We start from the raw sequence: 26526 nt of genomic DNA, 5'->3' as shown, positions 1-26526 counted from the left end.
TTTGTTTTATATTTAGTAAACCTAACTTCCATAAAGCCAGATGCTATACAGTGCAAAGACAGCTGTGGCAACAGCTCTAAGCAAACAATGCTGTTCAGGTTTTATAGAGAGAGAATGAAAAGCACAGCTTAACACAGTAAACCAACAGAGTTCAAGCCACATGAGTAGTCTAAGAAGTAGATTTTATTCTTAGAACTTGCTGTGCAGTGACATATAGTCTGCATTTTGCTCTTTTGACTTGATTCACGTCTCTGTGTTGTGTGCTGGCTATCAGGTGCAGAAGTCCTAACTTCTGACAAGGAAGAGTTCAACCCGAAAAAGGATGTGGTGCTTCCTGTTCTGTTCAGGTCATCTGTTAATTTATTAGCCCAAGATGAGATATGTACCCAATATACAATATTTTATGTTTTGACTTATTAACCCAAAGAAACATCAAATAGAGTTCAAAAGCCCAAAGAGGAAAGAGGTAAGGAGATATCAGGACATTGAAGAATGTTTAAAGCACTGTTTTCCAGATGCTAATAACAAAAATTAAGTGCAAACCGAAAATACTAATGAGATTTACAGGCACTGTGTGTAGAATGTGCAAAAGTTTGCAAAGGTTTTTCCTTATTTGTATGCATTGCTTTAAGAAACGATCAGATACATCTCTTAGAAATATAAAGTTCTTTCTCTCCCAACTGAAGGCAATTTTTAAAAATTCAAAGTTTATCGATACACAGTTCAATATAGCACAGGTGAACCAGACAAATTCAATTTCTTTCCAGGAAAAGAATAACAAACCAATGTTTAGGATGTTAAAAGACTCAACAAATACCACTGTCTAGCCACCCTGAAAAATTTCTGTTGTCAAAGCCTTTTGTTCTTCAAAAGTCACCATTTACCAGCTGAAGATTTTATATGCAGATACCCTGAAAAAGTCAATGAAAAAAAATCCAGTGAACCACTTGATATGAATTTCTTTTTTGGTTATGAGGCATAGTAAATGTAACATTTAGCAAAAGCATTGTATCACAAGAAGGAATTTCCTATCAGTAAATATAAGAGTGGATTATTAATATACATATTTTTTAATTTGGGGGAAAATCTTTGGAGCAGTTTTAATCAGTATACCTCCCTCTTTACAGGAACTAAAAGTGGATCATGGTGAGAATACCTAACCAATTTAATGTACACTTTTATTTCCTTTAGACTTTGGTTGGCAAACAGTTATAAGCTTTTATGGCTTAGAATAAGACCTCTTCTTTCTGAAGTTAGTAAGTCAGGGCCAAGTTCTCAAGATAGATCTCAGGTTTTCTCATCTATAAGAGTTTTTCAGTCACATAAAGTAGAATCAGACATAGTATTTTACTTTCTAAAACTAAGATGAACAAAAATGGTCAATCTTTTCCTTTGCCCTTGTTCCAAAAACCCTGTAATTTCCACCAGACCCTAAGGGGTACTTCTCCCCATCCACCATGTGTTGTCACTTTGGGTAATACCAATATCATAAGGCCCTTTCACTATAAGGGGTAACACACATGCTGATTTTGCTTTGCTGCAGTAACCTGCAATCATGAGCATTTGGGTTTCAAAGAGTCAACTAGACTTAGATGGTCATTTTCTTTAAGAGCCTGGCCTAATATTTTAAAGAGCTCTTAATTATAAGATTAGGTTTTTAAACATTCCAGTAGCACAATCATCCCTCCAGTGCTTTTCAGGGAATTACTCTATAGATTTTGCAATGTGCATCTCATGTCAATTGTATAAAGGGAACGTGAACTACTCAAGAAGTGGATTTAGTTGCTCTCACCTATAATACATAGGTTGGTAGAAGAAGGTATGGTTGACTTCATTTACAACAAACACCTAACTTACCAAATGTGAACTTTAACTTGTATTTTTTTCATCAGCTTTTGGCTTGGAAGTTTCCTCCTTTGCCTAAAAGGGAAAGCAAAACCATCAATGAGCTCTTTCTTTTCTAGATTGTGTATCAAAAGTGATCAACCAGAAGATTCTTATGAGGAACTGGGCTTCTCAGAATTAAAGAGGCAAAAAGATGGCAATTAGTGGGGGGAAATGAGATGGTCCTTTCTAAGTATCTTTTCTCGTTTAGCCAAAACAGAGTTCTTCCTCTTCAAGTTTATAAGGTAAAAATAACCTTAAGTGTTTCTAAATTTTTACTTTTTTTGAAGACCAGAGTAATTTAAGAAAAAAGAAATCAGTAGGATGGTACTTGAATGGTACTGTTCATTTATCCCATGGTGATCCATCCTTTTCCTGTGCTTGGGGACATTGTGGGCCAGCTAATCCACTCAGCACGTAGGGTTATTATGCTGTTTTTTGTTCATGGGTTGATCATGTACTGTGTACAACTGAAATTAAACAATAAGCAAATCTATTTGAGATTAATGGCATAAGCAACTAATTATTAATCTGGTTTCTTATATTCTTTATGGATTTCACTACCTTGGTTTTTTTATTGAGGTATAATTGATATGTAATATTAGTTTCAGGTATACAACATAATGATTTGATATTTGTATATATTATGAAATGATCATCACAGTAAGTTTAGTTAACATGTCACCATACAGTTAGACATTTTTCTCTTGTGATGAGAACTTTTAAAAATCGACTGTCTTAGCAACTTTAAAATATACGATAGAGTATTATTGACTAACTCATCATTTATTTTATAACTAGACTTTTGGACCTTTTGACCCCATTCACCCATTTGATCTACACACAGCTTCTGGCAACCACCAATCTATGAACTTGTTTTTCATAGTTTCCACATGTAAGTGAGATCATATGTTGTCTTTCTCTGTCTAATTTATTTCACTTAGCATAATACTCTTTAGGTCCATCCATGTTGTTGCAAAAGGCATGATTTCAGTCTTCTTTATGGCTGAGTAGTATTCCACTGTAGTACCACCTCTTCTTTCTCCATTTATCGACAGACACTTGCGTTGCTCCTATATCTTGGCTATTGTAAATAGTACTGAAATGAACATAGGGGTGCATATATCTCTTCAAATTAGTGTTTTCGTTTTCTTTGGATAAATACCCAGAAGTTGAATTGCTAGATCACATGGTAGTTCCCTTTTTAGTTTTTTTGAGGAATTGCCATACTGTTTTCCAAACTGGCTGCACCAATTTATATTCCTACCAACTTTGTACAAGGCTTCCCTTTCTTCCACAACCTGGTCAAAAACTGTTTCTTTTCTTTTTCATAGTAGCCATTCTAACATGTATGAGGTGATACCTCGTTGTGGTTTTGATTTGCGTTTCCCTGATGATTAGTGATGCTGAAGACCTTTTCATGTACCTATTGGTCATCTGTATGTCTTTTTGGAAAAATGTCTATTCAGATCCTCTGTCCGTTTTTCAATTGGATTATTTGGTTTTATTGCTATTAAATTGTCAGTTCTTTATGTATTTTGGGTATTAACCCCTTATCAGATACATGATTTGCCAACATTTTCTCCCTTTTAGTAATTTGCCTTTTAATTTGGTGATAGTTTTCTTCACTGTACAGGAGCTTTTTTTAGTTTGATGTAGTCCCACTTATTTTTGCTTTTGTTGCCTTTGCTTCTGGTGTCAAATACATAAAATCACTGCTAAGAGCACTGTCCAAGAGCTTATTGCCTATATTTTCTTCTAGGAGTTTTATGGTTTCTGGTCTTATGTTCAAGTCTTTAATCCATTTTGAGTTACGTTTTTGTGGATGGTGTGAGGCAGTGGTCCAGTTTCTTTGTGCACATGGCTGCCCAGTTTTCCTACCACTGTACTTAATGGGAAAAAGAACTGTCTTTTCTCCCATTACATATTCCTGATTCCTTTGTCATAAAATGACCTTATATGCGTGGGTTTATTTCTTGGCACTTTGTTCTCCTACATTGATCTGTGTCTGTTTCTATGCCAGTAACTTACCGGTTGTTGGTTTTTTAAATTATTTTTTAAAATTAAATTTACTGGGGTAACATTGGTTAATATCATTATATGTTTCAGGTGTACAATATACTTATAGGAAAAGCTTTCAATTTTTCTCCTGAGTATAATGTTACTTCCTGGTTTATTGTATATGGACTTAATAATGTTGAGGTATGTTTCTTCTACACCCTATCTTTTAAGGGTTTTTATCATGAAAGGATGCTGTATTTTGTCAAAAGATATTTTCTGCATCTACTGAGATGATCATGTAATATGTATTTTTTATTTAGGTGATATTGATTTGTATATGTTGAACTGTCCTTGCATCCCAGGGATAAATCCCACTTCGTCATGGCATATAATCTTTTTAGTGTGTTCTTGAATTCAATTTGCTAATATTTTGTTGAGATTTTTGCATCTATATCTTTTGTCTGATATAAGTATGGCTATATCCACTTTCTTTTGGTTTCTGTTTGCTTGGAAAATTATCTTCTGTACTTTCCTTAAGAGCCGAAATGAGTCTCCTGTAGGAAGCAGATAGTTTGGTCTTTTTATATTCTTTCAGAAATTCTGTGCTTTTTGATTGGTGAGTTCAATCCATTCACATTTAGAATGATTGACATGTAAGGACTTATTACCGTCATTTTATCTTTTGCCTTCTGGTTATTTTGTATCTTCATTGTTTCTTTTACTTCTGTTTCTGTCTACCTTAAGGTGGCAGTTTTCGATGGTGATTTATTTGCTAATTCTCTCCTACCCCTCTCCCCAGCCCCCGCTTTTTTTTAATGTTTGGTGTCACTGCTCTAGATTCTGCTTTGTGGTTACCATGAGGTTTACAAAAACAAAATCTAATAAAATAGTCCTTTTACTCCTGATAGCAGTTTATTTTAATTTACTTAGAAAGGTTCCGTCCTTTTACTCTTCCCTTTTTATATTTTTCACGTGACACATGCTGCGAATTTGTTATGAAATTGTAGTAGTTGTCTGTAGTTATTTTTAATGCTCTTTATCTTGAACCTTTTTAATTGTTTAACACACTATTCTAAAATAGTTAGATAGAACAGGGCAGACAGAAAGAAATGCATTCTCTTCAGTTCTCTTCTTCCCTTTCCCTTCCCTCTCCCCAGGCACTGCAGTCTCTCCTCAGAGAGAGTAATGGGTCCCTCCCGCTGCAGCATGTATGACTGGGAAGATTCCCACTCACTTCCTTCACCCACCAGCAAGATTGCCACTGCGTATGCTACCACTCCCCTGGCTCTGCAGCTTCCTCCGAGGTCCAATCCACCCATTTTCAAATGTACAGATGGGATGATCCCTCAGGTATACTGGTGTGCTGTGCAAAATCACCTGTGCTTGGTTATGGATGTCCAAATAGTTGTAAATCAAAGGCAAGAGAAAAAAGAATGACTCATGGGGCCATGATGCTGACATCACTCACAGTTAGAGTCTGTTTTAAAGTCTATTTTGTCTAAGTGTAGCTACCCCCGATTTCTTTTGGTTTCCATTTGTATGGAATATCTTTTTCCATCCCTTCACTTTTCAGTCTGTGTGTATTCTTATATGTGAAGTGAGTCTCTTGTAGGCATCACATAGATGGGTCTTGTTTTTTTATCCATTCAGCCACTCCATGTCCTTTGGTTGAAGAATTTAGTCCATTTACATTTAAAGCAATTATTGATAGGTATATACTTATGGACATTTTGTTGTTTATTTTATGGTGGTTTTGCAGTTCCTCTGTTGCTTTTCTTGCTCTCTTTGTGATTTGATGATTGTAGTGGTATGCTTAGATTTCTTTCTCAACCTTTTGTGTATCTACTATGCAGCTTAGCTGTGTGGTTACCATGAGGTTTACATATAACAAGTATATTTATAACAGTGTATTTTAAGTTGATAACTTAAGTTTGAATGCATTTGAAAGCCATACATTTTTACACCCTCAGCCCCACATTATATATTTGTGATGTCACATTCTACATTCCTTTATGTTGTGTATCCTTTACTGTAGTTATTTTTTACGTCTTTTGTCTCTTAACTTTCATACTAGTTTTATAAGTGATTGATCTCAATTTTACTATACTTGTTTATCTTTACCAGTGGGATTTGTACTTTCATGTTTTCCTGTTATTAATTAGCACCCTTTCATTTCACCTTAAATAAGTCCCTTTACCATTCCTTGTAAGGCCAGTTTAATTGTAACTCCTTTAGCTTTTGCTTATCTGGGAAACTGTATCTCTCCTTTAATTCTGAATGACAGCTTTGCTGGGTAGAGTATTCTTGATTGGAAGTTTTATTTTCTTTCAGCACTTTGAATATACTGTGCCCTCTGCTCTGCAAAGTTTCTGCTGAAAAATCTGCTCTTTTATGGGTGTTCCCTTGTACATGAAAAGTTGTTTTTCTCTTGCTGCTTTTGAAATTCCTGTCTTTAACATTTTACTATTATATTTTGGTATGGGACTCTTTGGGTTCATCTTATTTGGAACTCAGAGCTTTCTGGATTTGGATGCTTGTTTCCTTCCCCAGGTTAGTGAAGTTTTCAGCCATCATTTCTTCAAACAAGTTTTCTGCCCCTGTCTCTCTTCTCCTTCTGGGATCCTTATAATGCAAATGTTGGTCTATTTGATGTCCCATAAGTTGCTTAAGCTATCTTCATTTTTCCCCCATTCTTTTTTCTGCTCTGGTTGAGTCCCACTGTCCTTTCTTTTGGTCTTCTTCATCTAGTGTGCTGTTGAACCTCTCCAGTGTATATTTCAGTTCAGTGATTATATTCTTCAGCTCTGTGACTTCTATTTGGTACTTCTTATAGTTTCCTGTGTCTTTGTTGAAGTTCTGTGTTCATTATTCTTCTCCTTTGTGGGTCTTACGGAGTTCAGTGAGCATCTTTATGACCATTATTTTGAACTCTTTATCAGGTAAATCATTTACCTCCATTAAATTATGGAATTTTCCTGTGACTTTAATTTGTTGTTTCATTTGAAACACATTCCTCTGTTTCTTCATCTTCCTTGACACTTTGTGTCGGATTCTGTGCTTTAAACAGCTACCTCCTCTTCCAGGCTTGAAGGAGTGTCCTTGTGTAGCAGATGCAGCCTGTCATTCCACATTGTCCTAGCTCTTGGTTGTCTTTCAAAAGCTTTGTGATGTGTCCAAGAAGCCTATTTTATTTTTCGTGACTCCCAGTAGTTGAAGATGTGCTGAGATCTGTAAGTGTCCCAAAGCGGGGAGGATCTCAGTCAGCACCTAGGTTCAGGCTGACTGAAAGCTGCTGTGTGAAAGTCCGGCTTCCAAAGTGTGCAAATAGATGAGTATATAGTCCTGTGGGACTGCAAACTTTAAGTCCCACTGGCCACCAGAGCTAGAGGTGTTGCCCTAGCAGCAGCTGCAAATATCGGTGTACCAGAGGAGGGTACGAGCTCCTTTCCAGGAAGTATTGGCAAGCTGGAGTGAAGCAGAGTGCAAAGATGGCAGCCAGCAGCCTCCGTCCCTGGTAAGTATTTCAGCAGGTCTCTAGGTGTGTGTTCAATTAGATGCCTGTCCCTCCAGTTGACAAGATAAACCACCATTAAGCCTTTTTCACAGAAAGTCTGGGAGCCTCTTGATCAACTGCCCTTATGCTGGGCTCTGTGGCTAAGTCCAGGCATACCAGCCCATCAAGAACCATTTTATCACTGCACTGTAGCATGGTGGGTCTGGTGGATGCGAGTCTTGTTGGCTTTCAAAGCTAGATATTTTGGGGGCTTGTCTCAAAAGTTGGGGTGCCAGATGTGGGCTTCAAACTTAGTTCTTTAGGGAGAAGCTCCAGCTTTTGCATTCACTCCTGATTGTGGGTTGCCATGTTAGGGGTAAGGTTTATAGCAAGATTGTCTCAGCCTCTTCTACCTGCTTTGCTGGGAGGTTTTTTTCCTTGTTTACTGATGAGTAGGAGTCACTCAGCTACTCTTTGGATTTCTTTTCAAAGGAAATTGTTCCACGTGTAGCTGTAGATTCAGTGTGTCCACAGAAGGAGGTGAGTTCAGGCTCGTCCTATGTTGCCATCTTGAATTGGAACTATCTTGTTTTAAAGAGTTTTGATGGAGTTGGACTATTGTTTTTAAAGCTGTACCATTAATTTCTCATTATAGTTAGGGGATCACAGTAATAACCATCTAAATCATATGATATAGAAATCGGAAGGGGTCCAGAAGTTCTCTGATCCAATTTCCATTAATGTCCAATTCTAAGAAATCAGAATCTGTAGCTTCTACCCATTAGCCTGAGTTCTACTTTCTGCAGCAACATGAAAAATTATATACTAATAGTCCTCCTTCCCAGGTGGTGTCTAATGAGTTTCTATTTTGGATCATAGAAACTCAAAGATCTTCCATAATTCTATATACTACTTATACATTCTAAAATTTATATAAACCACATTCTCAGGTTGTGCACCCCACCCTCACCCCCAATTTGAAGATGTTTCAGTTTGCAATGCTTGTTACAATGAACAGCATGCTGCATATCATAATAAAATTGATTTTTTCTTTAATGATATATAAAGTAAGTTTATTTTATAATCGGTGGCAATTAAGGTATAATGAAATGCAGTATATGAACCTGTCCTGTCAATGCATTATCCAAGGAAAAATGTGCAGTTGCAAGTGGTGGTCTGAGTCTTTGGAGAGGTGAAGGTTTAAACATTCCCCAAACTCTCAATCCATTACAGCATCAATTCTAAGGCCCAAAAGCGTGCTAATGAGAGAGCAAGTAAACTAAGAGGAGTTAATGATATAGCAACCAGCATGTCACTGCCCACAGAGCTGAAGGAGAGGAAGCAAAATCTTCGATCTTTCAAGGAGGTGAAGGGATAGAGGGAAAGAGGGTAGTAGAAGGGCTACTAAAGTTTTAACTAAGGTGAAGAGATTGGAAATATTGGAGAGAGTTGATTATTGATTGCTGAGAGATGGGAAAAGGGTTTATCAGTGGGTAAGTGGGAAGGAGACCTTAGGGATTTTCTGCAGAGTGGCCTCCATTTTTCTCTTTGAAGTAGCAGGCAAGGCTATCTACAGACACTGGGGGCCTGGGGCTAGAAGGGAGTGTGAAGAGCATGAGCTCTGGGGAAGGGAAGAGAGCCTAGCACGGGGCCAGCACAGATAGCTTAGGGGACACTGGGCACCATAAAATCACAGAGGCCTCATCCAGACTTTGTAGCAATACTCTCCAGAGCAGCATAGGACTCTGGCGGTGTTTCAATAGTTGTGTTAAGAATGTTCATTTATATTTCTAAAGTACCAGTTAGTTAAAAAACAACAGCAACAAAAACTTTAAAACTTCAATTTCTATACCAAGACAGGCTAGGGGATAGATAGCACTTAATAGTTAAATTATTTTATGCTAAATCAATACCAATCAGAAATTAAATGACTAAAAGGATAAATGCCACTTCATGCAACTGCTAAACCAATTTGTAATATATTTACTGCTCTGTTTACCTTTGCAGAATCCTTTGCTTTTCCCCCATTCTTGGGCGCTTTGGAGATGGAAGTAGTCTTCTTCTTCTTGTCTTTGTCCTAAAGCCAACAAAAGGTAATGAGGCTGTTGCTGTCATTAATCCATCCAGCAAGTAAGGAGTGGCTGCAATCAAATCTATTCTTTTAGTAGCCTGGAGATATTAGCCTTAGTTCTACTTTCTACCACAACATGAAAATTATATACTTTATTTAAATTTTGGAATAATGGAATTTAATTAAATAATGGAAAACTCTGGGGGTTTTAGTCATGATTTTTTGGGCACAATGGTGAATTGTACACAGAAGTGATTAAGGTAGGAAGTAAAAAGGATAAAGATGAGGAAAATGTGGGTCACACGGATGCTCTGCCAATTTCCACGATGTATGATTCACCCAGACCTTATTTTTCTCATCAAAACAGAGCTTGTTTCTCTTAGGACTGGTTTTATGTGCCAACAGAGTAAGAATAAGACTCTGTTTTCAGTGTTATGGAAGAGAAATGTAACACTGGCGACCACCACAGACAGCTGGGGGAAGATATATTTAAAAAGAAAGTCCATTTCCCAAAAAGGCATTATTTGTGATTTTCCAGGAGACATAGGATGCTGAGGCAGACCGGAAATGAAGTCACCCAATAGGGGAAGGACTGACAAATCGGTGATTGGGAGGTATGCTTAGTAACAGCCAAGGTAAGAGCAAACTGAACTACAGGTGTTAAGTCTTCTGAAAATGACAATGAAGGACACTCATTTCACTGTTTCTTCTACTTCATTTACGGAGGGGTATAATTTATAGGTAAAATGCCACACACTTGTTATACACTATTTTTTTCATTCACTAATAATTGTTTTGAGCACCTGCTATATACCAGGCATTCTAATGCTGAGCACGGAGGTACAAGACACATCACGACTGTGTAAAGTACACAGCTCAGCAGTGTAATACACACGTGACTATAGGTAACCCAGAGGGCAGGGAAGCACAGAGGAGAGGCTTCCAACTGTGGCCATGGAGGGGAGCAGTGGTAAGAGAAGTCGTCCTGAAGAAGTGGATGGTTGAACTGGGACACGAGGGATGAGAAGGAGAGTCAGCCAGCTGGGGTGGAAACACCAGGGCCATGGGCATGAAAAGGTGGGTGTCGTTAGGGACTGCTTTCATTTAAAGGAACACAGACAGAGCATTAGTGTACGACAGTATAGTGTGGCAATCAAAAATGAGGGTAATGGGGAAGCAACATGGAAAACATTTATGACATAATGTATTATATATGGAATTTAACTATAAAACGTACACATGGAAAAAGATAAGAACTATAGAAAGCAGTGTTTGTGGCATAGTGGAATTACATTTTTTCTTCTCTTTGGCATCACTGAATTCATGTTACAGTCAAAATTACATATGTGTACACCATTCAAAGAAAGTCAATACGAAAAAGCATAATACCGTTGCTGTGTTTTCTGTCGTTGAAGGACAGCTGTCAAAATCCCCTGAAAGGGCATCAGTGGGGTCGTGGTCATCTTCAGGTTTCTGAGACAGTAAGAGACATAACCATCAGTAAAGATGCACAAGGCAAAAATGCTGTCGGGTTCATTTTCCCACAGCACTGAAAATAAAATGTTTATTAAAAAATTCTTTTCCTAACAAACTAATGTATTATAAAGGAAATATTAAAACAGGAAAATCTTGACAGCTTTATTTCCTTCTACTCTTTCATAGTAATACAAGTTGCTTAGTGTTCTCTGAGCCTCAATTCTTCTAATCTGGAAAATGGAACTGCCTATCTTGAAGGGCTCTCTTGGGAAGACTAAATGAGAGAGAAATAATACTACACTTCTACATGCACTTGGCATCATACCATGCACAGGGTAAGCATTCAATAAATTTTAGATTTCTAAATTGTTAAAGTTGCAGCTAGAATTTTTAAAAAAATCTTCATAGAAACATGCAGCTATGAGATTTACCTTTGGTTCCTCGGGTTTCTTTGGTGCCATTGGTTTGCCCTAAGAAACAAAGCAGACTATTGTTTAGACATAAATCTTTGTAAAGGTTTACTTAGGTGTAGTCAGTGTTTATATAATCTATATTATCTAATGACTTGGGAAAATGGAGTATATATTTGTAATAACTGGTAAACCTGGGTTCCTACTATTTCTCCACCAGCTTTGCTTAATTACTATCCTATAACCATTTCAGAAGCCTCGGGGAAAATGCAAGAGTGAGTGTCTAGCCCTGGCAGTGAAAGAAACACTAATTATTTAGGAACTTTCTGCCATCATGTGTTATAATTCTACTTAAAATGTTACAAAAAGTAATGTGTTTTTATGTCCTATTTACTCCAGCTTGTATTTCAGGATTTGAGGCACTGGAACCGTCAGGTTTTACAGATATGTTAGGTTTTTCTCAGTTAGGATTATATGTACAAGCAGGGTCAGGTGGTACACTATCAAAGCAGGGAGAATTCCAGAAGGATTCAGAATTGCTGTTTTAAGGAATCCTGAACAAAAGCAAAGAGAATTGATTCCTGTAAGAGGAGACACTGACGCTGGTAACACTCTTTAATCCAGGGAGTCATCAAACCTGCCAAATGAAGCAGTACAGAATGAAGGATGTAATTTGGGTGTCCGTGTTTTTATTTGATGAACAGGACTGGAAAGGCCTATTCATCATCTAATTGACTTGTAACTAGGAGCCAAATAGGAAGGGGTGAGATACAGGCAAGTTTGACCTAAGAAAAACTGGCTTCTGTGTTAGAGACAAAAGGCCGCGACTTTTTGACAGAGTATACTTAGATATAGAAATAGGGAATATGGTTTTTGTCTGCCTTCACTCAACAGTGCTGGTGGTGGTGCAGGAGAAGGAAGAAAGGGAGATCCCAGGTCGTGGAGGTGCCTTATTTGCCCTATTAATTATTTCAATACTAGCTCTTTTACTATTCTCCTTAAACAGAGACTGCTTTAGTTACGATTGCAAATCTTTTTTATAGTGTTTTCTCACAAAGAATTCATCTGTGTACATGCCTCGGAATCCTTGTTAAGCATCTGTGAGTGACATTATTCAACTCACTTTATGCCACTGTGCCCAGCATAAGACATAAAATGACATTGGCTCAAATAAATATTAAACAGAATCCTAGACAGCTGGCTCATTGGGGACACATAAGAAATTGTCACATTACATATGTATGCAATTGTTAAAAGGTACCTCCTGTTCATTTCAAGTGAGGTCTGCATTGAAAAAGCTTTGTTGTCGATATCCAATCTAGACATTTGCCTTCATTTACCTTATCTTTATCCAAGAGGTGTCTGTATTCAGGTGGAATAGTATCATCTCTTTCTCCCAGCTTATCTCTATGTTCAGCTTTAACTTTCTCCTGTAAACATTGAACAGATAGGATTAATATTCCTATCCTCCCTCAGAGAATACATTCTGAAATGCAGAAGAACAAAACGGATGACTTGAACAGACTACTGGTTGATGGAAAAAATGTAAACCCATAGGTCCATCCACATGTGAATTTTCTGCCTGCATTTTAAAATGAATGATTAAATAATTATCCTCAGAAACCAGGTAAGGAGATAAAACCCAAGGGTGTAAAGTATCTTTTTCTGTGGGTTTCACTTTTCAAATAAAGTCAAGTCACCTTATCTTGGCATTTAGACAGGTAACAGTTACCACTTTGGCTATTGCTAAACAACCCTAAAGGACCAGAACACAGCAAATCTGAATGGACATGCTGACTGCTCGTGTTACAGGTGAGGAAATACCTGTCATGGAGTAAGCAGCCCCTACTGCCAGCATCCCCACTTCCGTGGGCATTGTTGGTCTCTGTCACAGATTCAGTGACACCGACTCTCCCCTAAGGGAGGGGTAAAGGGGGCTTTACATTTAATTTTTCTGCGTCACTGTAATTTCGTTTTTCAAATACAGGTTAAGTTCACATCAGTATTCCTACGACAATGACAGAATCATGACCTAATGATTCTTTGAAATGCCCTGTCTTTGAGATATCGATTTGGCTGGTCAGTTACTTCCTGGTTCCAAGCCAAACGGATTGTTGAATATTGCACATTGTTAAGTATAAACAAGTACTTATACATGTTGTATAAGATATGTAGAATTAACAGTTTGTGCCTTGTAGACACACCTCTGGACAATGCTGAACTCCTGGTCAACTCTTTCTTTTGGAGTTTGCATGCATCGTTAGTCATGACGGCAGAGAAGGCTGCTCGGGAAACCTCTGCCAGCTAGGTGACCTCTGCCACTACAGAGGCACAGAGCATGTCAACCTAAAAAATGCACATATATGAGTATCATATATATGATGTCTTTACTACCAGATAAAACCAAGGAAAGTTAACGTGGGAAGAGAATAAAATTAAAGCAGAGCTGTGCTTTTCCATCATAACAAGGTTTAGTCTCACAAACAGGAATTTGCTTTAATCTGTGACAGAATAGTCCTCACTGAGGAAGTAACAAAATGCAAGGTAGACCACAGAGAGGAAAAAATGAGACCTAAGTTATCCAATTGTTCATTAACTCCAGACAAAGAAGTGGTATTTTTTCCTTTTGTGTGGAAGGTAGGGTAGTCGATGCTATTTAAAAAAATAATAATCTTAAAATTTCACTTTTTTTTCTTGTACCTTGACTTTGTCCTTCATTGGTTTGTTCTCATCTGGATCAGGCTGCCTGTGTCCTAGCCTGTCAGAAAGTTCATCCAGGGCATCGTCAATTTCTTTGTCATCACTCTGTTAAAACATAAATCTGAATTAGTCACTGGTTGGCCAGATCAAGTCACCCACTGGAGTGTGGCCCCAACGCTGCCATTAAGACTTCTATACGCTCCTGGGACTTTCACCAGGAGATGGGCAGGGTGGGTGGGAGGCCCTGGACTGCCAACCCTTGGTGGGCGCTCTTTTCCCGGCTCTCTGGCTCTCAGCACTTCTCTGTGCCTGTCTACCCCTGCTCCACCGCCAGGCGTCTCTCTTCCAAGAAAACAGGTCCCTTCTAAAATGATGGGGTTCCTGGCTTGATCTGTTGGTAAATATATGTCTTAAGATGCTACAGTGTATGTAACATAACTGGTGACAGTCTAATGTCCCCAGCAAAGAAAACTCACATAAGTTATGATAGCTTAGTTTACTTTTTGATTCCCAAAGTTTGATTCATGTAAGTAAAGCGATATACCTGGTTTTAGTGATGGCTCTAAAAAAAATTAAAACTAGACCCTCTGATGGGAAAAGTGAAGGAAAAGGTGTCATTTTAAAACATCCTTGTAAAAGGCAAAACAGCTTTTCATTGTGGATGTCTACTAAGAGCCTCAATCAGGGCAGAACGTCTTACCTGAGGATTAAGAACTAAAGTATAAAGAGCAGCCTGGGTTATTAATGATTCTTCCTTTCTTTGCACAGGCACTTTCATCACTGTGAGTGCACACACACAGCATTGTACTGGTTTTAAGTGCTTCATGAGAGCCCAGGATTATAGCTACTAATGGTGGAGCTGCTCACACAGCTGGGTCTGGGCTTTGTCATTTGTACCTCTGGATATTTTCAGATGCTCCCGAGACTGACCCAACAGGATGAAAATTCATTCAGAATCTCAGACTACAGCACTAAACCAGCTTTGATGCTACATCAAAAGGAAAGGAAGCATAGCAGACTTCACTAAAGCTACTTCATCTCCATCTAGCAAATGAGGCACTTCTCAACCCAAAGAGATGAGAATCTGGTTTAGGGCAATCTCTATCTTTTGATGTGCCGTGGTCTCCTTGATAATTTCACATTTGGTACTGCACAGAAAATTAATCAAGGAAGTCTGGAAAAGCTTTGGTTCCACAGTCTTGCCTCAGAACATGTAAATAATTAAAACAATATTGATGTTGAGGTTTTTCCATTGCTAGCATGAAAATGACAAATTTTTACTGGTGTGAATGGGAAAAAACAATGCTATTCCATGACATATTTGTGAATTTTTGGGGGGCGGGGGGGGCTCAAGCACTGAATAACTCCATAAAATAAACTTGAGGTTAAATAACATAGTATTTACAGCATGTGTCAAGAAAACTATAAAGGAGGAGAAAATCAATTATCAGGAAACCTAAAAATTTTTTTAAAATCTAATAATTCAAATTCAAATATACACATTGTACTTTCAATTCTAATAAAGCAACAATATTAAGCTCTTTGATTATGTGTGAAATATTTTCACATACATTGGTTAATCATTTTAGAAAGTATCTGTCATCTTCCTAAATCACCAGTCATACCTAAAACAGAAGGTGCCCAATCTTCCTAACAATTTTGTCTGCTCCCATTTATTCTAAGCAAGCAGAAATCCTATTTTATTTCTTCTTCTTGTTGCAGCTCTGAAAATAAATATTTACAAAATACGTTGCTTACCTGAGTGTCAGGGGGTGGAACTGCAGAGTGGGTGGTTGGAGCTGGGGTTGGGGAAACCACTTCAGAGATGGCAGCTGAAAGTTTAGCGTCTTTAAATGGCTTTTGTAAAAAAAAAAAAAAAAAAATTTTGATCAGTGATATGTTGTATAAAAAATGATGCCCACAGCAATCATTTAAATACAACTCTTAATATAGCTCCCTGATTAAGTCTCTTGATCCAAATGGATACATAGTAACACAGAATCTGAAATGCAATTTTTATTCTAGTTCCTATTCCATTCCACAATTTCCTATTTCCTATTCCCATTTATTCTTCTAAATGTTGTTCAATAATCTAATGACTTAGAGCTTCATGGTTTGTTTATACTTATTGTACATTTATGTTGTTTGCAGTTTTTGGCAGCTTTTCTTCTTTGTAACTGGTTGCCCTGAATCAAAGTTCTAGAAGTGGTTCTCTCTATGGTGCTAGCTATATTCTGCCATGCTGCCCTCTCAAAAATTGCAGAAATTCATTCTGCTAAAAGCAGTGAAGGAGCATGCCTGTTTCCCATGGCTTTGCTCACCTAAATATTTTTAATCCTGATAATATATTAGGTATAAAATGATAGACTACTATTTCTTTAATACTTGGTATATGGTATGAGGTTTGAGTTTTATTTTTTTTCCTTAATGTTAAATAGCATATTATTCCAGAATCTTTCTGAAATGATTTCTTCTCTCATTTGAAAAATATACTAAATCTGTCATTTATGTTCATTTCTTGTTCTTTTTCCATTAACATGTGGCTTTGCTTTCTGAATCAGAACTGTATCTTATTATTGTAGAAAAAAGCCTAGTATTTAGTTAGGTTAATATTGCCCAAAAAGAGTGAAAAATGCTTTTCAATATTTTAAAAATATTTTATGCAGTTATTTTTCAAATAAATTTTAGATACTTTGGGGTTATGTTTTAATAAAAATATTAACTTATACAATGATGAAATAATTATTCTTTTGAGACATTTAGTCAAACTGTCTTAGATATATGGAATTTCTTCACGTTTTTGTTTTTCTATTCATTTCCTCTATTGCAGGTTTCTTTACATAAGCCTGACATCTCATTAGATAATTACATTTTCTAATCTGTTACTAATGTGATCAAAAGATACAGTGAATGTTTACATAAAAAATTATTACAGTAAAAGACACATTGCCATGAATTCCCCTCAAAATACCCGCCCCTCCCTCACTTCAAATACACTTATTCCATCGTTCTTGCCACTTTCTGAAACAGTTCTGGAAGTTCTCTTTCGTGAGTGTCTTTACTTCATCCTCCATCATGACAATGCTCCATGTCACACATTGCTTATGGTATGGAAATTTCTGCCAAATAAAAACATTACAGTGTGTCCTCATCCACCTTATTCACTGGATCTGGCACCGTGCAACTTCTGGCTCTTCCCCAAAGTCGAAATGACCATGAAAGTAAATGTTTTAAATCAATTCAGGACATCGAGGCAGCCATGACAGTGCAACTAAAGACACTCACGAAAGAGGACTTTCAGAACTGCTTCAGAAAGTGGCAAGAATGATGAGGTAAGTGTTTTAAAGCGAGGGGGAGTATTTTGAGGATGATTAATGGCAATGTATCTTTTACTGTGATAAACTTGAAACATTCACCGCATTGTTTGATCACACCTTGTATACATAGCATACATATGTGTAACATTATGCACAAATGTGAGAGCAAAAACTTCAGGCAACTCCAAGGAATATTATTCTTCCTAGTTGTCACTTATTCTGTCTATGTTGCAACTGATATATATTTTCCATACCACTGACCACATAGGATTAAATAACCCAGGCCCCATAAAAAAGGTTCTGGAGTTATATAAGCTGTGGGAACTCCAACACACTTACAGTATATATGTTTACATATAAAAAGCCCTGGAAATCCTACATTTGAGAAACCTGCTTACCCCTACCCAACATTTCCCAACCTTTCTAGTAACAGAATTCCCTTTGAGGGACTATCTGTTCCACGTGAAGCTCAGTTACCCTAGAGGTAATTTGGAAAATGATCAAATCGTAGACTGTCAACTAGTAAAGTTGTCTAAGAAGTAATTTTAGATACACAATTTTAAATTCTCTTTTCATAGGTGTACTTGAAAGCGTACATGCTCACTGGTTCAATTAGTTACACTGTTGAAAATATTCACTGTGTTGGAAAAAATATTTCATGATACAACACAGTTTTAATGGCTACAGTGGGTTGAGGGCCTTAATTTTGGGTTTGTTTCCTCAGCTCCCAAGTTAGATTATAAGTCACAACTTTCCATTTATTTCTACCACCCTGAAAGTAAGGAAATGAAACTAGGAGTTTCAGACTTACAAACGAAGTGTGTGAGGGAGCACTGAAGTCCTCAGACAAAGCATCGAGAAGGAAATCGTCACTGAAGGGCTGCAAGAACCAGGAAATGTATCAAAAAATACCACCTCATTTGTCTCCTCTTCAAAATGATGTCACTGTTCATATGCTGATCAACTCATTAAAAAGAAAGCAATGCACTTCCTGAATTAACGAACAGGGCCAAATGAGAGAGAGATTCTCAGAGAAAACCGGCTTGCTTACTGGAAGGGATTCCTTGGACTCTTTTGGCAGGAGTGGTTTTCCATCTTTGTCCTATCCAGGGAGGAGAAAAACATGGCATTGAGTCATTTCACATTTATCCTCAGTATGAACCCTTGTAAACATTAAAAGGAATCGACAAGTGATTCCTGATGTTGTTCACATTATAAATGAGATTCATCATTTCAGGTAGCAGATTCTCTCATCAGAGAATATGTCCTAATTAGTTCACGCTAACAGCACTCCCGAACGTCAGGCATTCCCTAGGCCCAGGGGCCACAAAACCGATTGGGCATTGTGACCTCAGAAGCCCACAAACCAGTGCAGGAGGAAAATGTGAACAGTGAATGTAGTGTGGCACATGGTGCTGTGGCAGGGCACTTGCAGGACACTGTCGGGGTGTGGGGGTGAGCCTTTGTATAAGTTGCTTGGAAAAAGCTGGTTAATTTCATAGGCGAGACGTCCAATTAATGTGCATCAATTCTGTGCCCAGCCCTGCAGTACACACTGGGAATAGCACATAATTTAGGACAACGTGCTTGCCCTCAGGGAGCTCATCCCGTGGGTGAGATGCTCTGAAACTTAGGACTCAGATGATGCCAAGCTTCAAATGACTCTAACAGGACAAAAATCAATAAAGTATTTGGGGCTCTTTAGTGAAAGAAGATTTATAAACAAATGGTAAATCCCATTTATCCAGATATGCAAAAATAAATAAGTACAAGGCTACCTACATATCTATATTTCTAATAAACTGGTCAGGATGATTTTTGTTTTATTTAAAATGTGAAGAGGGGCAATGGTTTTTAGAGTATCACCTGCTTCCCTGGGACTGGCATAAACTTTACCTTTACCCCCTTTTCATCTCCTCCACAGGTTCACTGGTGCCTCTGTTTCCTCTTCAGTTAGGAGGAAAACCAGAACCCGTGCTGCTCTCCACCAATCCCTTAAGTACAAAAGTAGCATATTTCCCACATGACACATGGGACCATTGGGGTCACATCTGCTCCACACTCCAAGCGCACCCACCCTGTGTCTGGAAGGGGTAACTTGTGGGCTACCCTCAGGGAGCTGAATATCACTGACGATGCCTGATACGAGGATAGCTGATGAACAGCAATATAGGATTTAAACACGCGACCAAGCCAACCCCCAGTAAAATATTATAAAGCAATAGGTCATTACTAACGTGTGAGATCAACAAGTCCAGAAGAGGATCAAACTACCGTGGAGTAAAGTGGTCAGGAAAAGCCAATCAACCAACCACTTTCCTTAAAAACTGCTACTAAAATTCAGCACAAGGAGAGAGAAAGCAATCAACCCCCTACTATGAAGACAGTTACCTGCCTTTACCAAATGAGGGAGTCACTAGTGACAGAACACATGGCCCTTAAAAACCTCTCTAAAAACCTCACAAAGCAGCATGCATGTAAGCGCAAATTAATAGAAACATCATGGTTTCAACTGAATTCTGAAACGCAGAAGCAAGCAGAATAAGAAACTTTTAATCAGGGAGAGCTCAATATAGTTCCTGTCTTGGCTAAACAAACGGCCTCTTGCCCATGGATGGGAAAGAGGAGTATTGATTTGATTTTCCTGAATTGTGAATGAAGTTTTAGTTGCACATCCTCTTACGTGATGGCATGTTATGAAGACGACCGACATTTGTTCTAGTGTCCCTGTGTCTGTGTGTCTGCCCTGTGCAAGTGGTTGTACTTAAAAGTACAAGACTCATAACGAGGTCTCCCCTGTGTCACTTGTTCTGAACAATGTGTACATTCAAAATAAAGAAAACGGGCCAACTTATCACTTTACTCAATGTTAAACAGGCACTCTTATTTTTTTTCAATTTATATCTAAAGAGTTGCTCATTAGAAATTTTTCCTCAGAGTCAACAATTGTTCTTCATTTTTCTTTTCCTATCTACATGGAGGTTGTCTAAGTTTTCTTATTTCTGGTCTTGTAACAAACCATGTGTTAGACGGGAAAAAATTAGGTAGCTTAGACATTAAAATTAGGTAGTTTCTTCCACTTCAGGGAGGAGTGAAAGGCCACTTAGGAATATTTTAGCTCCATATCTGGTGTGCTAACAGGCTATTAGCGGACTAATACAATTTGGTGTTTGAAATATTAAGAAACAAGATCTTTATATGCCAGGTCTGCTTCCATGTCCCTTCTTTATGTATATGGAGTTCAATATGAGTGAAAATAAAATAGAAAAACACCCCAGCCTGTTTACCTTGACCTCTTCTAATCTGTATTCAGGAGGAATTGTTTCTTCTTTTTCACCAAGTTTTTCACGATCCTCTTCTTTGGCTTTCTCCTAAATAAAAATCATACCATTTTCATTATTAATACATCTTTTCTCCTTAGAGTAGATACCTGAATGACTAAGGCGAGGCAAGTAAACCCATCGTTAGAGTGTACATAGGACCGTATTTGCAGAGTTCCTACAACACGCTCATCTTTAACACTGCATGCTAGTTTAGCAGGCTAAGACCCCCACACTGAGCCTGCTAGGCTCAAAGGCAGGCATGAGGACTAGGAGACAGCTGCCACTTCTCTCGTGAGTCCTCAGCAATAGGAAAGGTGAGACTCAGAACTCTGATACGTGCGTGCCGTCCATCCACGGCTGTGCTCAAACACTGATGCTCACTCAGGTTTGGGCTTCTTAAGTAGGATATGCACAGTAACAGAAAGCCAGCTAGTCATGTGTTGTGGGAAACATTAAAAAAAAAAAAAGACTAACTTATTAGTTAGTCATTTGGGGAATGAAGGCAATCAATAATTGTTACTTTCTAGAAGTATCTGAGCTGCCATTACCTTGACTTTATCCTCCACAGGCTTTCCATCTTCTGGATCTGCTTCCTTTTTCCCCAGGCTACCAGCCAAGGCCTCCACAGCATCATCTGGCACCGTGTCCTTCTAAAAGTACATCAGTGGATATACTGAGTAGGTGGTTAATGCCTTCTTTTAGAAAAGACTACATCAAACAGGGCAGAAGGGCATATCCTTATTTCAGGCTGAGATAAGCAGCACGTGTCATCTTTTAATAATTTGAATTATCAACTGAATTAGAATCTATGTTTAAGAAACATAAAATGTTAAAAATTAGAGCAAGGCTCTTATATTATGCATTAAGGGTGTGTAACTTACATAGTGACACTGAGAAACTTACAAGATCTAACCCAGCGTTCTGGTTTGGAAATAAGGGAGGCAATGGAATGGGTGTATCACAGAGAAGCTGAAAGCCAGGAAAGAAGAAAGAGTGATTTTTCTGGTGATTGTTCTTGTGATGGCACGGGAAAGCCTTCCAGAAAGTTTTCTGTGAAACAGCCTGGCCTGTCCTAGAGAGGAGGCGGCTCGGGCTGAGCCTCTGCTGAGGCAGATGCCTGGCTTCTCTAGGCGGTTTCTATGGGTCGGAGTGACCTCATGCTGATTCAGGTGACTGCCTGGGACTGACTAACCTGAGTGGCCCAATGAGAACCATCTAGCTGTGGTCTAGTTATTCAAAATGAAATGTGCTATCTCGTGATGTAGGGAACTACGTCCATGCTGACATTTAAAAAGAAACTGGAAGAACACAGAGCATAAATGGTATAAAGGGAAAACAAAGGAAAAACGATGGTTGTGTTAAGATAGGACTAGGCCCCGACTCCTTCCAAACCACAGGTCATGATCCGTATTATTAGTGGGTCATAAAATCAATTGATAATTCAAAACCAGGACTTTCTCAATGAAAGACTAGAACAGAAAACAGAATGCATCTTACCTAACTAGAATAAATCCCATTTATGAAACTGTTGTTTCTACTGTGTGCGTAGTGGGTTGTAACATCAATGCACTTTCTACTGTTGGTCTTGGTCAAAAATGTGTAAGCCCCTGAATTAAAATCTCAAAGATTATTCTTATCATGAAAGTCTGTGACCTCATATTGAGTATATGTTGAAACTTTAGGGTAAAAGTGTCTTTCTGATTCATAGCTTAGCCATCATTCCAAGTAAGAAAAGTTGTTTTTCTGCTAAGCTGCACTGCAGAAGGAAAGATCACCAAGGAGGAAATGGAGCCTGAGTGGGAAGTGATTTATCACCATCTAGTGGTTGGACACTGCATAGATTCTATTCCAGGGGCAACAAAAATCTCTGATGTATCTCATTTGTTTAGGATGACACCTAAGTTGCAGTGGTCTTCCAGGCTTAGCCAAGCAATCTGAGCTGCTACCTGATCCCAGACACCTGCTCACACCTGACATCTATTTTCTCCTACTCTCTGCTGTAGAATTTTTGGAAACCACTGTTTCCCAAACCGATGCCTGTTGGTTTAAGAAATAAGAGAAACAAAGTCAGAAAAGTCAGGAGAAGCAGCAGTCTTAAGAACTAAGGAATCTGGAAATAGGACTAAGGACTAAAACTTCCATTTCTGTTGCATTTTATGTTGTTGTCGAATTCAGAACTAGAACTCAGGCCTCTGGATTTCCTCAATAAACTTGCTTTTTGTACCAACAAGAACCACACAGGCCACATATTCCCCTCCTTCCTCTGGTCTTTCTGTTTCCTTTCCCTCACTAATCCTCAAGCCTTCTTGAGTCCTCTGACCTTTATCACACTCTGCAACTATTCTCTCTGGCTCCCAAGGTGTCACGATCCCAGCTCACCTCAGTGACTGGCATCTTGGCAGCCCTGGTAACCAGACTTGATAGAGCAGAGGCCCAGGAAAGGTCAGAGAATGGAAAAACAAAAGCCGCCCCTCCCCGTTTTTTCTGTCCACTAAACATCTAATGCTGGACTCTACAGTCAGGGTAAAGTTGGAAAGGAATGAAGTGAGCCCTCTAAGGCCTTGGCAGTCACATTTGACACGAGATGTGGATGACACGTGTTTAGGTCACAGAGTTCTGCCTGGAAATGCTGGCCATTGTCTTTTTAAATTCAATTACTGCCTCTGTTCCTGCTTCCTTCATTAGTCTTTTCCCAATTTCTCTCCTCTCTCCTATGGCCTATGACCTGGCTCCCACAATGTAAAAGTTTTGGAGAGTACCCTGAAACCTCAAAAAAAAAAAAAAAAAGGGGCAAGTCCTGCCTAAGGTAGGAGGGAGACTCTGGACTTGGAGGAGATTTGCAGTTGGCACCAAGGACGTCCCTAGGAGGAAGCAGCCACTTCAGGGCACTCAAGACACTTGTCCTACACCTTCTCCAAGGCCCCCTTTTCTCAAACAACGAAATGCACATGTCCCAAGCATACCAAGTACCTCATACCTCCGTGCTTAGCCTGTCCTTGGCTCACGGCTCTCCCCAGCGCTAACCCCACTTCTCAGTGTGATCCTGCCTTCTACCCGCAAGCCTTTCCTAATTCTCCCTGAAGAACGAGGAACCATGTGCCTTCTGTCCGTTTCCCACATGACAGCGATCAAGTGGTAATGTCAGCTTGAGGTCTGGCCCATGTCCACACTGGACTCAGAGGTAGCTTAGGGCAGGAACCGTATTTTCCTTTCAGATGAGGCTCTGAAAGGTTAAGTGAATTGTTCAAGGTCAATCTAAAGGTTCATTTCCCTCATCTAATAGAGAGATGATCAGATTTTATAGTATCCTTGTGAAAATGTAATGAGAAGATATTGCAAAGCATCGAGGAAAAGGTATAGATTCACCAAGTCTGTAGTAATGAAACATATTCCAGTGATGTGATTCTCTAAGTCAGAGTCTATCAACTGAAGGAAACAAAACCCACTGAATTCAAAAGGAAATAAGGATTCAACTCGTTAAATATCATATTTCATCCAAAAGATAGAAAGGGAGAGAGAGGCAAGAAATGACAAGAAAAGGGAAAGGAATTGAGTTAATCTATCCTCCCTTCAGTTGGGAATGGGGGAGATCGTGATGACACTGGTTCAGAATATTCCACCAAGAGAGTCAGCTCAACGTAATATTGGGCTGTTTGTGGAACTCCCAGTAGGCTTGAAAGATGCAGGAATGTGAAAAAGCATGATTATCCACAATAGCTGAAGAACTAGAAAAAATTTCAGGTGAAAGGAAAACACAACTTGTAGCAATTTAATTAAAAATTTAAATACAGCCTGAATTTCTAGCATACCCCGGAAGACCCCAAACAGAAGATGCTATAGCTATATAAGGTTTTATGATTTTGTCAGTACAAAATAACACGCTGGTGACACAGAGCGGAAAGTGCATGGGAGGAAGAACATTACTTTCCCAAGACATTTCTCAATGCCCAGAGGATCCCTCACCGAGGTAGCTGGCTTGGGTGGCGCTGACTGTACACTGCACAGGGACGCCCGGGGCACATCCTCTCCCACAGGAGCCGGGGCTCTCGCCTGAGATTCCTGCGGAAAGAAGCAGGTACAATGAAGATTTTTTAGAAATATCGGGTTAGTAACACTGAACTCCAATGAATCAACAATACACTCTGCTATGTTATATACTATGAGCATGATTTTCTCGAAAGCCTAAGGATGGCTGGCTTGAGTAGTAAAGAAGTCAAGGCACGTTAAAACGCTTTGGCTCAACTTTGTGTTACCTCTCACCTTAGGTAGGTTACTTAACCTCTCTGAGACTCAGTTTCCACATCTGTAAAATGAGAACAATAATAGTACCTACATCTCAAGAGTTGACAGAGGGATTTAATGAGATTAATGTGAAGTGCTCTATACAGTATCTGGAAACAGTAAACTCAATAACTTTCAGCAAATATTGTTTATGTTATTTCTCAACATATAATACAATATACCAATTATATAATGCAATGTAATATTTTATATAAATACATCATTTTTATGTATCTAACAGCACCTTGTGTATTGTAAATAGATATTTTCAAATGCAGGGTAGAAGTACTATCGTAGGAGTGCTCGAAGTGTGGTCCCTGGAGCAGCAGCCTCAGCATTAGCAGGGAACTTGCTAGAAATGCAAATTCGTATGCCCCCACCCCAACATACTAAATCAGAAATTCTGGGGGTAGGGCCCAGCATTCTCTGTTTTAACAAATCCTCAAGGGATCCTGATGCACGCTCAAGTTTGATAACCAATGTACTATCTTATTTTATCACAAGGTAAAATTTCAAACTGGTTTTAAATCCAGGCCTTTCTGGAAGTCTATCCTACACGTAAGGTGTTCAGCAGATGATTATTAATAAGGTATCTCTTCTTTCAAGAACTTACTAGTTAACACTATGTACATATGTAAGATGTGAAGAAGGACCAACAGAGCTAAAAACTCGTTTGCAACAAATGCCTTCACAGGGATACATAAAAAAAGAACTGCAGACCCATGGCACGTCGTATTCTGCTTAATAAGTATTGGAAGGGTGGTTAGGTTTGGGGAGGGAAAAGCAGAAGACAAAAGGCCACATTTGAGCAGAGCTTTAAAGGGATGACTCAGATTTTAGTTCATCTAGAATTAGGTTATTACAGACGGAAGGAACCACATGAGAAAAGCCATGGAGACACACACTTAATGTCATGGTTTAGTGAGGTGGGGACGCACCTTGGTAGGAAAGAAAGCTGAGGCCAGAACACATTTGTGGGAACTTCTACTTTGTAGGAAATGGGAAGCTCCCGAGGGTTGGAGCAGGGGAATGATGTGACTACAAGCATGCTAGAGAGAGAATAATTCTGGTGGACGTATAGGATGGGCTGGAAGGAGACTGAAGACAGAGGTCATTGCTATCTTGAGTGGTGATGACAGCTTTAACTAGGACCGTTATAGAAACAGGAATAGAAAGGAAAGAATGGGTGTGAATGCCTTCCTGAAGGAATAATTACAGGACTGCAACTGCAAGAATTACAGGGTCAGCTTGGGGAAAGAAACACATTCAGAAAAAGGCAGGACAAAAACTGCATGTAAAAAAACGACAGCATCATGGGCTTTCTTATCAACCACTTCGTGCTAAAATACTTTGGGTCTCACATTTTTAAGGTTATAGAAAAACATTAGAAAATAAGCAATACTAGAGACTTTTATTTTTAGAAACATACTTCTGCTTTCTCAGTTGGCTTAGATGGTTTTTCTTTACATTTACTCTGGTCAAAATCTTCTGAAAGCTCATCAATAAGTTCTGATTCACTCAGGGGCTGAAATACAAGAAACATTGTATATTATGAAGTGATTATTTTTTA

General features: G+C 38.7%; 1 protein-coding gene across 5 annotated transcripts in view; it reads right to left on the bottom strand.

Annotated features, from left to right (window-relative positions):
• Nucleotides 1-26526, bottom strand: part of CAST (calpastatin) — a 69942-nt gene continuing 43416 nt past the window's right edge. For all 5 annotated transcript variants that reach the window (XM_033110393.1, XM_033110396.1, XM_033110394.1 and 2 more), the window contains 14 exons: nt 26386-26481; nt 24639-24734; nt 21224-21325; nt 20640-20723; nt 18404-18454; nt 18164-18232; nt 15794-15892; nt 14036-14140; nt 12676-12765; nt 11357-11395; nt 10839-10922; nt 9378-9455; nt 1858-1920; nt 1-911 (listed from right to left, as the gene is read on the bottom strand). In XM_033110393.1, the coding sequence (XP_032966284.1) occupies nt 1870-1920; nt 9378-9455; nt 10839-10922; nt 11357-11395; nt 12676-12765; nt 14036-14140; nt 15794-15892; nt 18164-18232; nt 18404-18454; nt 20640-20723; nt 21224-21325; nt 24639-24734; nt 26386-26481 (1044 nt within the window). In that variant the 3' untranslated portion in view covers nt 1-911; nt 1858-1869. The remainder of the gene's footprint in view (nt 912-1857; nt 1921-9377; nt 9456-10838; nt 10923-11356; nt 11396-12675; nt 12766-14035; nt 14141-15793; nt 15893-18163; nt 18233-18403; nt 18455-20639; nt 20724-21223; nt 21326-24638; nt 24735-26385; nt 26482-26526) is intronic.

This window comes from Rhinolophus ferrumequinum, chromosome 7, assembly GCF_004115265.2.
Source record: "Rhinolophus ferrumequinum isolate MPI-CBG mRhiFer1 chromosome 7, mRhiFer1_v1.p, whole genome shotgun sequence".
NCBI classification, from domain to species: Eukaryota; Metazoa; Chordata; class Mammalia; order Chiroptera; family Rhinolophidae; genus Rhinolophus; species Rhinolophus ferrumequinum.
This window is presented reverse-complemented; position numbering and strand designations above follow the sequence as displayed.